The following is a 15494-nucleotide window of genomic DNA, read 5'->3' on the forward strand; positions in this document are numbered from 1 at the left end:
ACCCATCTGGTCAGAAACTTGACTAAAAGTGGCAGGCACAGACTGGTCAGTCCTGCAGTAGCAGATTGGCTAAAATACAGGGGGCATCTCTAAGATGTCCTCTGGGTTCATTTTTCAATAAATCCCACAGTGGCACCAGTGTGGGTTTATTGTGCTGAGAAGTTTAATACCAAGTTTCCCAGTATTCACTGATGCCATTATGGAGCTGTGAAGTTTGTAATGACAACTCCCAGACTATGTACTCTATATGGCTACGCAGCACTTACAATGTCTAAGAATGGACTTAGACACTGTAGGGGCATATTGCTCATGTAGCTGTGCCCTCACCCATGATATAGTGCTCCCTGCTTTAGGGCTGAAAGGCCTGCCAGATGGGTGACTTGCCTATGCCACAGGCAGTGATTTTGGGGCCATGGCACCCTGAGAGGGGAGCCATGTCGACTTTGCCTTTTTCTCCCCCACCAGCACACACAAGCTGCAAAGTCAGTGCATATGCTTGGGGATGGGTCCCCCAGGGTGGCATACCTGGTGCAGCCCTTGGGGACCTTCCCTGGCCACAGGGCCCTTGGTACCATGGGTACCTTTTACAAGGAACTTAACTGTGTGCCATAGGTGTGCCAATTGTGGAAACAAAGGTACAGATTTTGGGAAATAACACTGGTGCTGGGGCCTGCTTGGGTGGGGGGGGGGGGGAGAGGGGGGGTTGACCCATGCCAACAGTGGCACTTTTCTACACTGGCTCTTTATATAGTGGACCAAAAAAGAGGTACACTGCAAAGAGTAAGCAAACCTCAAAGGAGTTAGAGGCACAAATGACACCACAAATGCTCTTGTGGTAGCGTGGACGAGCAGTTAGACATTTCAGAAGGTAGTGCTAAGCATGTAAGACAAACACAAAGGCAGCGAGTCACACATTCAATAAAGACATCTGACACCAATTTATAAAAATAACATACTTTTATATAAAATCACATACCAAGATCAGCAGAATCAGGTGAGTATTTTTTGATAGTGCATTTTCTGTGCTGCAGTTTTTCTCTGTGGGAGAGGAAAAAATACACCGTAAACATGTGCTTCCCAGCAATCTACAGGAACAGTCTTCTGGACTTAAGTACAGGGCAGGGTCCTAGGCCACACCAACCAGTTACCTTGGGTGGCACTGGAGAACCATGTAAGTCAGTGGGGATAGGTCTGGTCACAAAGATGCTGCAGCGGTGAACTGAAAGCCCAGTCTTGGTGAACCACCAAGGGAGTTCAGTTCTTGCGATGCTGGGGGACATAGAGACACCAGTGGCACTTTTCTCCTTTGCCCGGGGCGACTGGGTGCAGGGTATCTTGGACCCGTCGGGCTTCAATCACCAGGGGTGGTTGTGGTAGAGGAGGCCCACAGAAACAGGTGGCAGGAGTTGACTAAGGGACCAGTCTGACTGAACCAACAAGTGGGCTTGGGTCTCACAAGCCTGGGGGACTTATGGACACCAGTGATCTTTTTCTCCTCCGTCAGGTTTCAGTGAAGCCATCATGCAGCTGGGGAAACTCATATTGACCATTGTCCAGCACATGGGTTTAGAATGGCTTCCTTGTTCACTGTCTAAGAATCGACAAATAAATAGTAGGGGCATATTTGATCATGCAGATATGCCTTCAACTATAATATAATACACCTTGTAAGGCTGTAAGGCCTGCTGTAGGGGGTGACTTCCAAATATTACAAGCATTGTTGGGGGACATGCCATTATGTGTTCACTTTTTTGGAGCACCTGGTCACGCTGCCTGCAGTGGTAGTCTGCATGTGTTTGGTGCTGGGTCCCTCTGAGTGGCACAAGTTATGCTCCAGCTCTTAGGGGACCCTCTTTAGTACTTAGGCCCTAAGTACCAGAGATACCATTTACTAGGGATTTAAGGAGGTGCTAAAGGGCATGGCCACTTGGGGATCAAGTGACAGTTTATTGTTCTGGGAAAGGAGCACTGGGGGGACCTGGTTAGCAGAAACCCAGTGCACTTCAGTCAAAGTTGCATCAAAAAACAGGCAAAAAGTGGGGTGGTACTGCAACCAGAACCCAGCTTCCTACAACAGTTCACAACCATTGCATATATATTTTGCCACTATGAGATATATTTGTGTTTTATTTCATTTCTCTGCATATGTAGTCTCCACAGTGAATTCCTTTCTTTCTTTTTTTTTTTTTTTGGAATGTCCCTACTAATTGTAAAAATACTATTTGTGGATGTGGTTTGACTGCTGAAAATGTAATTTTCTTCCTTTCCTAGTGGATTGCCATTTATTCCATATCTGGATAACTTGCCAAATTTCAACAGATCTGTGGATGGACCAGTACGACTCCCAATTGTGGACAAGTACAAGGTAGAACATGAAATGTTAACTTAAGGTTGGGTTATTAAAGTTGAGTTTGCCATTATTCAAAACTACATGCTCAATGCATGTGTTGCAAATTCATATGTTTCAATAAGTAGACAACAGTTTATTCATAAACTGAATGTTTTGACTGCATTTTTACCTCATGTTAAAATACCAATTATTTAATGTGGTTTTCTTCCAAGCTGATTATTCACCAACTTCAAGTTGCAGCTATAATCCTGCTCCTCAGCTTAGGGTTCATCATAAGACAAAGAAGCCCCACCTTCAACCTCAACTGGTCCAGCCCATCCTAAACTCAGTATTAAACGCTGTTACGGGGAACGCATATCCCAACTAGCAGATGTTAATAACATTTCAGTAGCTGCTGACTGTATTTCAGTGTCCTTGTTCGCTAACTGAGAAATTAAATGGTGCTCTGGGCCGTGACTCATACAAATTGTGCTACACTTGTACCTTGTACAACAGTGTCTTACAAGGCAGTGATCCCAAGTGGAGGGTCAGTGGGAAGATCTGGTACGCTCAGCGGTCTCAGGTGGTGAAACAGCAACAACCTGTTGCTCGGAAAACCTTATTTGTGCCCTTTGCTCTAGATGGCATTTACTAGTGATGCTGCACATATCTGGCATCTGCTGGGTAGGGTTAGTAGGCGTCCAGGTACATTTGCATCTCTGCAACATCACAATGTAAGATATTTGCATCCCTCATCACCAGAGTCAACGCATTAACTACCTGGAGCTACTGGCCATCTCACTAACACAACGCCTTCTCAAGCTTGCTCAAGGCAAAGTGTTACTCATAAAGTTGGTCAACATGGCAGCCATGTTTCTGTACGGAAAGGTTGGGGGAGTGTAGGAAGTTGGCTCTGTATGCACTATTTCAAAGTAAGGAATAGTATGCACAGAATCCATGGGTTCCCCTTAGAGGTAAGATAGTGGCAAAAAGACATAATACTAATTCTCTATTTTGTGGTAGTGTGGTCGAGCAGTAGACTTATCAAAGGAGTAGTGTTAAGCATTTGTTGTACATACACACAGGCAATAAATGAGGAACACACACTCAGAGACAAATCCAGGCCAATAGGTGTTTTGTTATAGAAAAATATATTTTCTTAGTTTATTTTAAGAACCACAGGTTCAAATTCTACATGTAATATCTCATTTGAAAGGTATTGCAGGTAAGTACTTTAGGAACTTTGAATAATTACAGTAGCATATATACTTTTCATATAAAATACAAATAGCTGTTTTAAAAGTGGACACTTAGTGCAGTTTTCACAGTTCCTGGGGGAGGTAAGTTTTTGTTAGTTTTGTCAGGTAAGTAAATCACTTACAAGTCTCAGGTTTGGGTCCAAGGTAGCCCACCGTTGGGGGTTCAGAGCAACCCCAAAGTTACCACACCAGCAGCTCAGGGCTGGTCAGGTGCAGAGGTCAAAGAGGTGCCCAAAAACACATAGGCTTCAATGGAGAGAAGGGGGTGCCCCGGTTCCGGTCTGCCAGCAGGTAAGTACCCGTGTCTTCGGAGGGCAGACCAGGGGGGTTTTGTAGGGCACCCGGGGGGGACACAAGTCAGCACAAAAAGTACACCCTCAGCAGCGCGGGGGCGGCCGGGTGCAGTGTGCAAACACGCGTCTGGTTTTCAATGGTTTTCAATGAGAGACCAAGGGATCTCTTCAGCGGTGCAGGCAGGCAAGGGGGGGCTCCTCGGGGTAGCCACCACCTGGGCAAGGGAGAGGGCCTCCTGGGGGTCACTCCTGCACAGAAGTTCCGTTCCTTCAGGTGCTGGGGGCTGCGGGTGCAGGGTCTTTTCCAGCCGTCGGGACTTTAGGTTCAGGCAGTCGCGGTCAGGGGGAGCCTCGGGATTCCCTCTGCAGGCGTCGCTGTGGGGGCTCAGGGGGGACAACTTTGGTTACTCACGGTCTTGGAGTCGCCGGAGGGTCCTCCCTGAGGTGTTGGTTCTCCACCAGTCGAGTCGGGGTCGCCGGGTGCAGTGTTGCAAGTCTCACGCTTCTTGCGGGGAGTTGCGGGGGTCTTTAAATCTGCTCCTTGAAACAAAGTTGCAGTTCTTTTGGAGCAGTGCCCGCTGTCCTCTGGAGTTTCTTGTCTTTCAGGAAGTAGGGCAGTCCTCAGAGGTCGCTGGTCCCTTGGAAAGCATCGCTGGAGCAGGTTTCTTTGGAAGGTCGGTAGGACTGGGGCCAAAGCAGTTGGTGTCTTCTGTTCTTCTTCTGCAGGGGTTTTTCAGCTCAGCAGTCTTCTTCTTGTAGTTTCAGGAATCAAAATTCTTAGGTTCAGGGAAGCCCTTAAATACTAAATTTAAGGGCGTGTTTAGGTCTGGGGGGTTAGTAGCCAATGGCTACTAGCCCTGAGGGTGGGTACACCCTCTTTGTGCCTCCTCCCAAGGGGAGGGGGTCACATCCCTAATCCTATTGGGGAATCCTCCATCTGCAAGATGGAGGATTTCTAAAAGTTAGAGTCACCTCAGCTCAGGACACCTTAGGGGCTGTCCTGACTGGCCAGTGACTCCTCCTTGTTATTCTCATTATTTCCTCCGGCCTTGCCGCCAAAAGTGGGGGCCGTGGCCGGAGGGGGCAGGCAACTCCACTAGCTGGAGTGTCCTGCGGTGCTGGAACAAAGGGGTGAGCCTTTGAGGCTCACCGCCAGGTGTTACAGCTCCTGCCTGGGGGGAGGTGTTAGCATCTCCACCCAGTGCAGGCTTTGTTACTGGCCTCAGAGTGACAAAGGCACTCTCCCCATGGGGCCGGCAACATGTCTCGTTTGTGGCAGGCTGCTGGAACTAGTCAGCCTACACAGATAGTCGGTTAAGGTTTCAGGGGGCACCTCTAAGGTGCCCTCTGGGGTGTATTTCACAATAAAATGTACACTGGCATCAGTGTGCATTTATTGTGCTGAGAAGTTTGATACCAAACTTCCCAGTTTTCAGTGTAGCCATTATGGTGCTCTGGAGTTCATGAATGACAGACTCCCAGACCATATACTCTTATGGCTACCCTGCACTTACAATGTCTAAGGTTTGGCTTAGACACTGTAGGGGCACAGTGCTCATGCACTGGTGCCCTCACCTATGGTATAGTGCACCCTGCCTTAGGGCTCTAAGGCCTACTAGAGGGGTGACTTATCTATACTGCATAGGCAGTGTGAGGTTGGCATGGCACCCTGAGGGGAGTGCCATGTCGACTTACTCGTTTTGTTCTCACCAGCACACACAAGCTGGCAAGCAGTGTCTGTGCTGAGTGAGGGGTCCCCAGGGTGGCATAAGATATGCTGCAGACCTTAGAGACCTTCCCTGGCATCAGGGCCCTTGGTACCAGGGGTACCAGTTACAAGGGACTTACCTGGATGCCAGGGTGTGCCAATTGTGGAATCAAAAGTACAGGTTAGGTCTGATCAATTATTTATAGCATTTGGCGGAACAAGAAAGGGGCATGCGGTGTCCAAACAGACTATAGCAAGATGGATTGGCCTGGCAATTCAATTCTGCCATTCAAAAGCAGGAAAACCGCTCCACACCAAGGTGAGAGCCCACTCTACAAGATCGGTAGCCACTTCGGCTGCACTCTTTGCAGGTGTACCGCTACATAGCATCTGTAGAGCAGCAACATGGTCCAGCCAACATACATTTACGAGGCATTACTGCCTCGAGGAAACTAACAACGTCGATACAGCAGTGGGACAGGCAGTGCTGAGGCATCTATTTCGTTAAGGTGAGCCTCTTACACATCCCACCACCACACTCAAGGTATGTTCGATATTGGTTCTTAGTCTAGTTAATATCTAATTTTATCTCAGTGTGTTTTACTAAAATGATGTGCTTCAGATTATTCGCTTTGTTATATTGTGTTAACATGTCCTAGACCTCAAAACAATGACAAAACAGATTGTCAAAACTTTCTGCCACGCAGCTTTTCTATTGCTCTTCTATTGAGATATCTATGGATATATATATGTTCGATGGCATGTGTAGCTGCAGATACACATGCTGTGCACAGTCCGCCGTCTGGTGTTGGGCTCGGAGTGTTGCAAGTTGTTTTTCTTCGAAGAAGTCTTTTCGAGTCACGAGACCGAGGGACTCCTCCCACTTCGATTCCATTGCGCATGGGCGTTGACTCCATCTTAGATTGTTTTTTTTCCGCCATCGGGTTCGGACGTGTTCCTTTTCGCTCCGTGTTTCGGGTCGGAAAGTTAGTTAGAATCTCTGAAAAAAACGTCGGTATTGTTTGCGTTCGCTATCGGGTTAGTTAGAACAAATCGACACCGAATTTTGAAGAGCTCCGGTGGCCCTTCGGGGTTTTTTCGATCCCCCGTCGGGGCCTGGTCGGCCCGGCCACGTGCGACTTCAAGGCTCATGGAACGGACCCCATTCCGTTTCTGCCCAAAATGCCATCACAAGTATCCATATACGGATCACCATCTGGTCTGTAACTTGTGCTTGTCCCCCGAGCACAAGAAGGATACTTGTGAAGCCTGTCGAGCGTTTCGGTCGAGGAAGACGCTGAGAGACCGAAGAGCCAGGAGACTACAAATGGCGTCCACGCCGACAGGTCAAGATCGTTTCGAGGAGGAAGAAGAAGCTTTCTCCGTCCGCGAGTCGGATTCGGAAGAACTCGACGCCGAAGAAACAACCAAAACCATGAGTAAGACGTCGAAAATCAAGACTCACGAGAAGTCTACAAAAGCCCAGGGGACGCCACCGCCAACAGGTCATGGCTTAACCCGAAAAATAGGTGACCCATCCAAGGCACCGAAAAAGGGCATGCTGGTGTCGAAGTCATCCGACTCCGGTCGAGATACCGCCACACAGCAACCTCGGAGCCGAGACAGCAGCTCCGAGAAACTTCGGCACAGAGACCGCGGCACCGAAGAATTTCGGCACCGAGACACCACGCTGAAAACAAAGAAGGTTTCTTCGGAGCCTAAAAAGACTTCCGAAAAGGTTTCGGTTCCGAAACAGCCAGCCTCGGAGCCGAAAAGTAGTTCCTATACAGAGGAACAAGGATTAACCTCCCAATTACATAGATTTGGAGAGGAGCTTCAAGCTGTAGAGCCTGACTACACACAAAGAAGGCTTCATATTCATGAGGACACAGGGAAGATAACCACTCTTCCCCCAATCAAAATAAAAAGGAAACTTGCCTTTCAACAAAAGGACAAGCAACCACAGGCAAAGGTGGCAAGGAAAACAACCCCACCACCGTCTCCACCACCATCAATACATGCATCACCAGCAACCACTCCACCACTGATGCATTCACCAGCTCATACCACAATGAGTCAGGATGATCCCGATGCATGGGACCTCTACGATGCTCCAGTGTCTGAGAATAGCCCAGACTCTTATCCTACAAAACCGTCACCACCTGAGGACAGTACATCCTATACACAGGTGGTCGCAAGGGCAGCCGAGTTTCACAATGTCTCCTTACATTCGGAACCAATTGAGGATGACTTTCTCTTTAACACCCTATCATCCACCCATAGCCAATATCAATGCCTTCCCATGCTCCCAGGAATGCTAAGACATTCAAAACAAATTTTTCAGGATCCAGTTAAAGGCAGAGCCATAACTCCGAGGGTGGAGAAAAAATATAAGCCACCGCCCACAGATCCAATATATATTACAACACAACTAACACCAGACTCAGTAGTTGTGGGGGCAGCTCGTAAGAGAGCCAACTCTCATACCTCAGGCGACGCACCACCTCCAGACAAGGAGAGCCGCAAATCTGATGCTGCGGGAAAAAGAGTTGCAGCACAAGCAGCAAATCAGTGGCGTATTGCCAATTCACAAGCACTTTTGGCAAGATACGACAGGGCTCATTGGGATGAAATGCAACATTTCATCGAACACTTACCCAAGGAGTTCCAAAAAAGAGCGCAACAGGTGGTGGAAGAAGGACAAAGTATCTCAAATAATCAGATACGGTCTTCCATGGATGCAGCAGATACAGCTACAAGGACAAACACTGCAGTCACAATACGAAGGCACGCATGGCTGCGCACTTTTGGGTTCAAACCGGAAATCCAGCAGGCTGTGCTCAATATGCCGTTTAATGAACAGCAATTGTTTGGGCCGGAGGTAGACACTGCCATCGAAAAACTCAAAAAGGACACCGATACAGCCAAAGCCATGGGCGCACTCTACTCCCCGCAGAGCAGAGGCACATTTCGGAAAACACCTTTTAGGGGAGGGTTTCGAGGTCAACCCACAGAAACCACAACCTCACAAACAAGGCCTACCTACCAGGGTCAATATCGGAGGGGAGGTTTTCGGGGGCAATTTAGAGGGGGCCAATTCCCAAAAAATAGAGAAATTCCAAAGCCCAAAAAACCCTCAAAATAAGCAGTGACTCAAGTCACACAACCCCATCACATAACACCTGTGGGGGGAAGACTAAGCCAATTTTACAAACTTTGGGAGGAAATAACAACAGACACTTGGGTCTTAGCAATTATCCAGCATGGTTATTGCATAGAATTTCGCCAATTCCCTCCAAACGTCCCACCGAAAACACATAATATGTCAAAACAACATAGATCTTATAGGACTAGAAGTTCAAGCATTGCTACAAAAGGACGCAATAGATTTAGTACCAATTCAACAAAAAAACACAGGAGTTTACTCACTGTACTTTCTAATACCCAAAAAGGACAAAACTCTGAGACCAATACTAGATCTCAGAACACTAAATACCTACATAAAATCAGACCACTTTCACATGGTCACATTACAAGACGTAATCCCACTGCTCAAACAGCAAGACTACATGACAACATTAGATCTAAAAGATGCGTATTTCCATATACCAATACATCCTTCACACAGGAAATACCTAAGGTTCGTATTCCAAGGAATACATTACCAATTCAAAGTGTTGCCATTCGGAATAACAACTGCGCCAAGAGTTTTTACAAAATGCCTGGCAGTAGTAGCTGCACATATCAGAAGGCAGCAAATACATGTGTTCCCGTACTTAGACGACTGGTTAATCAAAACCAACACGCTAAAACAGTGTTCACAGCACACAAAATATGTCATACAAACCCTTCACAGGCTAGGTTTCTCCATCAACTACGCGAAGTCACACCTTTTGCCGTGTCAAACGCAGCAATACTTAGGAGCAACAATCAACACAACAAAAGGGATTGCCACTCCAAGTCCACAACGGGTTCAAACATTTCACAAAGTAATACAGGCCATGTATCCAACACAAGATACAAGTCAGAATGGTAATGAAACTACTAGGCATGATGTCTTCATGCATAGCCATTGTCCCAAACGCAAGATTGCACATGCGACCCTTACAACAGTGCCTAGCATCACAAGGGTCACAAGCACAGGGTCAACTTCTAGATCTGGTGTTGATAGACCGCCAAACATACATCTCGCTTCTATGGTGGAACAGTACAAATTTAAACCGAGGGCGGCCTTTCCAAGACCCAGTGCCACAATACGTCATAACAACAGATGCTTCCATGACAGGGTGGGGAGCACACCTCAATCAACACAGCATCCAAGGACAATGGGACATACATCAGAGACAGTTTCACATAAATCACTTGGAAATGTTAGCAGTATTTCTAGCGCTGAAAGCATTTCAACCCATAATAACACAAAAATACATTCTTGTCAAAACAGACAACATGACAACAATGTATTATCTAAACAAACAAGGAGGGACACACTCAACACAGTTGTGCCTCCTAACACAGAAAATATGGCATTGGGCGATTCACAACCACATTCGCCTAATAGCACAATTTATTCCAGGGATTCAGAACCAGTTGGCAGACAATCTCTCTCGAGATCACCAACAAACCCCCGAATGGGAAATTCACCCCCAAATACTAAACAATTACTTTCAAATTTGGGGAACACCTCAAATAGATCTATTTGCAACAAAGGAAAACTCAAAATGCCAAAACTTCGCATCCAGGTACCCACACAGGCAGTCTCAAGGCAATGCTCTATGGATGAACTGGTCAGGGTTCTTTGCATACGCTTTTCCCCCTCTCCCTCTCATTCCATATGTAGTAAACAGGTTGAGTCAAAACAAACTCAAACTCATACTAATAGCACCAACATGGGCGAGGCAACCTTGGTACACGACACTACTAGACCTGTCAGTAGTACCTCATATCAAACTACCCAACAAACCAGATCTGTTAACACAACACAAACAACAGATCAGACATCCAAATCCAGCATCTTTGAATCTAGCAATTTGGCTCCTGAAATCCTAGAATTCGGACACTTGCACCTCAAACAAGAATGTATGGAGGTCATAAAACAAGCTAGGAAACCTACCACTAGACACTGCTACGCAAACAAGTGGAAAAGATTAGTGTATTACTGCCACAATAATCAAATTCAGCCATTACACGCATCTCCAAAGGATATAGTAGGATATTTACTACATTTGCAAAAATCAAATCTAGCTTTCTCTTCCATAAAAATACATCTCACCGCAATATCAGCTTACCTACAAATTACTCATTCAACTTCACTATTTAGAATACCAGTCATTAAAGCGTTTATGGAAGGCTTAAAGAGAATCATACCACCAAGAACACCACCTGTTCCTTCATGGAACCTCAACATTGTCTTAACAAGACTCATGGGTCCACCTTTCAAGCCCATGCATTCTTGTGAAATGCAATACTTAACGTGGAAAGTTGCATTTTTGATTGCCATCACATCTCTAAGAAGAGTGAGCGAGATTCAAGCATTTACCATACAAGAACCATTTATTCAGATACATAAAAATAAAGTAGTTCTAAGAACAAATCCAAAATTTTTACCAAAGGTTATCTCACCGTTCCACTTAAATCAAACAGTGGAATTACCAGTTGTAAGGAAATGCCTCCTTGGCATGGTTGCCCCCTGACTTTTTGCCTTTGCTGATGCTATGTTTACAATTGAAAGTGTGCTGAGGCCTGCTAACCAGGCCCCAGCACCAGTGTTCTTTCCCTAACCTGTACTTTTGTATCCACAATTGGCAGACCCTGGCATCCAGATAAGTCCCTTGTAACTGGTACTTCTAGTACCAAGGGCCCTGATGCCAAGGAAGGTCTCTAAGGGCTGCAGCATGTCTTATGCCACCCTGGAGACCTCTCACTCAGCACAGACACACTGCTTGCCAGCTTGTGTGTGCTAGTGAGGACAAAACGAGTAAGTCGACATGGCACTCCCCTCAGGGTGCCATGCCAGCCTCTCACTGCCTATGCAGTATAGGTAAGACACCCCTCTAGCAGGCCTTACAGCCCTAAGGCAGGGTGCACTATACCATAGGTGAGGGTACCAGTGCATGAGCATGGTACCCCTACAGTGTCTAAATAAAACCTTAGACATTGTAAGTGCAGGGTAGCCATAAGAGTATATGGTCTGGGAGTCTGTCAAACACGAACTCCACAGCACCATAATGGCTACACTGAAAACTGGGAAGTTTGGTATCAAACTTCTCAGCACAATAAATGCACACTGATGCCAGTGTACATTTTATTGTAAAATACACCACAGAGGGCACCTTAGAGGTGCCCCCTGAAACTTAACCGACTATCTGTGTAGGCTGACTAGTTTTAGCAGCCTGCCACAAACCGAGACATGTTGCTGGCCCCACGGGGAGAGTGCCTTTGTCACTCTGAGGCCAGTAACAAAGCCTGCACTGGGTGGAGATGCTAACACCTCTCCCAGGCAGGAATTGTCACACCTGGCGGTGAGCCTCAAAGGCTCACCTCCTTTGTGCCAACCCAGCAGGACACTCCAGCTAGTGGAGTTGCCCGCCCCCTCCGGCCAGGCCCCACTTTTGGCGGCAAGGCCGGAGAAAATAATGAGAATAACAAGGAGGAGTCGCTGGCCAGTCAGGACAGCCCCTAAGGTGTCCTGAGCTGAGGTGACTCTAACTTTTAGAAATCCTCCATCTTGCAGATGGAGGATTCCCCCAATAGGGTTAGGATTGTGACCCCCTCCCCTTGGGAGGAGGCACAACGAGGGTGTACCCACCCTCAGGGCTAGTAGCCATTGGCTACTAACCCCCCAGACCTAAACACGCCCTTAAATTTAGTATTTAAGGGCTACCCTGAACCCTAGAAAATTAGATTCCTGCAACTACAAGAAGAAGGACTGCCTAGCTGAAAACCCCTGCAGCGGAAGACCAGAAGACGACAACTGCCTTGGCTCCAGAAACTCACCGGCCTGTCTCCTGCCTTCCAAAGATCCTGCTCCAGCGACGCCTTCCAAAGGGACCAGCGACCTCGACATCCTCTGAGGACTGCCCCTGCTTCGAAAAGACAAGAAACTCCCGAGGACAGCGGACCTGCTCCAAGAAAAGCTGCAACTTCGTTTCCAGCAGCTTTAAAGAACCCAGCAAGCTCCCCGCAAGAAGCGTGAGACTTGCACCACTGCACCCGGCGACCCCGACTCGGCTGGTGGCGATCCAACACCTCAGGAGGGACCCCAGGACTACTCTGATACTGTGAGTACCAAAACCTGCCCCCCCTGAGCCCCCACAGCGCCGCCTGCAGAGGGAATCCCGAGGCTTCCCCTGACCGCGACTCTTTGAACCTAAAAGTCCCGACGCCTGGGAGAGACCCTGCACCCGCAGCCCCCAGGACCTGAAGGACCGGACTTTCACTGGAGAAGTGACCCCCAGGAGTCCCTCTCCCTTGCCCAAGTGGAGGTTTCCCCGAGGAATCCCCCCCTTGCCTGCCTGCAGCGCTGAAGAGATCCCGAGATCTCTCATAGACTAACATTGAAAACCCGACGCTTGTTTCTACACTGCACCCGGCCGCCCCCGCGCTGCTGAGGGTGAAATTTCTGTGTGGGCTTGTGTCCCCCCCGGTGCCCTACAAAACCCCTCTGGTCTGCCCTCCGAAGACGCGGGTACTTACCTGCAAGCAGACCGGAACCGGGGCACCCCCTTCTCTCCATTCTAGCCTATGTGTTTTGGGCACCACTTTGAACTCTGCACCTGACCGGCCCTGAGCTGCTGGTGTGGTGACTTTGGGGTTGCTCTGAACCCCCAACGGTGGGCTACCTTGGACCAAGAACTGAACCCTGTAAGTGTCCTACTTACCTGGTAAAACTAACAAAAACTTACCTCCCCCAGGAACTGTGAAAATTGCACTAAGTGTCCACTTTTGAAACAGCTATTTGTCAATAACTTGAAAAGTATACATGCAATTTTGATGATTTGAAGTTCCTAAAGTACTTACCTGCAATACCTTTCGAATGAGATATTACATATAGAATTTGAACCTGTGGTTCTTAAAATAAACTAAGAAAAGATATTTTTCTATATAAAAACCTATTGGCTGGATTTGTCTCTGAGTGTGTGTACCTCATTTATTGTCTATGTGTATGTACAACAAATGCTTAACACTACTCCTTGGATAAGCCTACTGCTCGACCACACTACCACAAAATAGAGCATTAGTATTATCTATTTTTACCACTATTTTACCTCTAAGGGGAACCCTTGGACTCTGTGCATGCTATTCCTTACTTTGAAATAGCACATACAGAGCCAACTTCCTACATTGGTGGATCAGCGGTGGGGTACAAGACTTTGCATTTGCTGGACTACTCAGCCAATACCTGATCACACGACAAATTCCAAAATTGTCATTAGAAATTGATTTTTGCAATTTGAAAAGTTTTCTAAATTCTTAAAAGACCTGCTAGGGCCTTGTGTTAGATCCTGTTTAGCATTTCTTTTAGAGTTTAAAAGTTTGGTAAAAGTTTGAATTAGATTCTAGAACCAGTTTTAGTTTCTTAAAAAGTATTCCAACTTTTAGAAGCATAATGTCTAGCACAGATGTGAATGTGGTGGAACTCGACACCACACCTTACCTCCATCTACAGATGAGAGAGCTAAGGTCACTCTGTAAACTAAAGAAAATAGCAATGGGCCCCAAACCTACCAAAGTACAGCTCCAGGAGCTTTTGGCAGAGTTTGAAAAGGCCAACCCCTCTGAGGATGGCAACTCAGAGGATGAAGATAGTGACTTGGAGGGAAATTCCCCCCCTCCAGTCCTACTTAGGGAGAGCAGGGCTTCTCAAGCCCTGACTCCACAAATAATAGTCAGAGATGCTGGCTCCCTCACAGGAGGGACCAACAACTCTGAAATCACTGAGGATAACCCCAGTGAAGAGGACATCCAGTTAGCCAGGATGGCCAAAAGATTGGCTTTGGAAAGACAGATCCTAGCCATAGAGAGGGAAAGACAAGAGATGGGCCTAGGACCCATCAATGGTGGCAGCAACATAAATAGGGTCAGAGATTCTCCTGACATGTTGAAAATCCCCAAAGGGATTGTAACTAAATATGAAGATGGTGATGACATCACCAAATGGTTCACAGCTTTTGAGAGGGCTTGTGTAACCAGAAAAGTGAACAGATCTCACTGGGGTGCTCTCCTTTGGGAAATGTTCACTGGAAAGTGTAGGGATAGACTCCTCACACTCTCTGGAAAAGATGCAGAATCTTATGACCTCATGAAGGGTACCCTGATTGAGGGCTTTGGATTCTCCACTGAGGAGTACAGGATTAGGTTCAGGGGGGCTCAAAAATCCTCGAGCCAGACCTGGGTTGACTTTGTTGACTACTCAGTGAAAACACTAGATGGTTGGATTCAAGGCAGTGGTGTAAATAATTATGATGGGCTGTACAATTTATTTGTGAAAGAACACCTGTTAAGTAATTGTTTCAATGATAAACTGCATCAGCATCTGGTGGACCTAGGACCAATTTCTCCCCAAGAATTGGGAAAGAAGGCGGACCATTGGGTCAAGACAAGGGTGTCCAAGACTTCAACAGGGGGTGACCAAAAGAAAGGGATCACAAAGACTCCCCAGCAGAAGGGTGATGAGACAACCAAAACTAAAAATAGTAAAGAGTCTTCTACAGGCCCCCAAAAACCTGCACAGGAGGGTGGGCCCAGAGCCTCTTCACAAAACAATGGGTACAAGGGTAAAAACTTTGATCCCAAAAAGGCCTGGTGTCATAGCTGTAAACAGCATGGACACCAAACTGGAGACAAGGCCTGTCCCAAGAAAAGTTCCACTCCAAACTCCAATCCAGGTAACACTGGAATGGCTAGTC

At 47.1% G+C, this 15494-nt stretch overlaps 1 protein-coding gene across 2 annotated transcripts in view; it reads left to right on the forward strand.

The window, feature by feature from the left end:
* Positions 1-15494, forward strand: part of GSPT1 (G1 to S phase transition 1) — a 560974-nt gene that overhangs the window by 308749 nt on the left and 236731 nt on the right. For both annotated transcript variants that reach the window (XM_069210181.1, XM_069210182.1), the window contains exon 10: positions 2272-2365. In XM_069210181.1, coding sequence (XP_069066282.1) covers positions 2272-2365 — 94 coding nt within the window. The remainder of the gene's footprint in view (positions 1-2271; positions 2366-15494) is intronic.

This window comes from Pleurodeles waltl, chromosome 10 (assembly GCF_031143425.1).
Source record: "Pleurodeles waltl isolate 20211129_DDA chromosome 10, aPleWal1.hap1.20221129, whole genome shotgun sequence".
NCBI lineage: Eukaryota > Metazoa > Chordata > Amphibia > Caudata > Salamandridae > Pleurodeles > Pleurodeles waltl.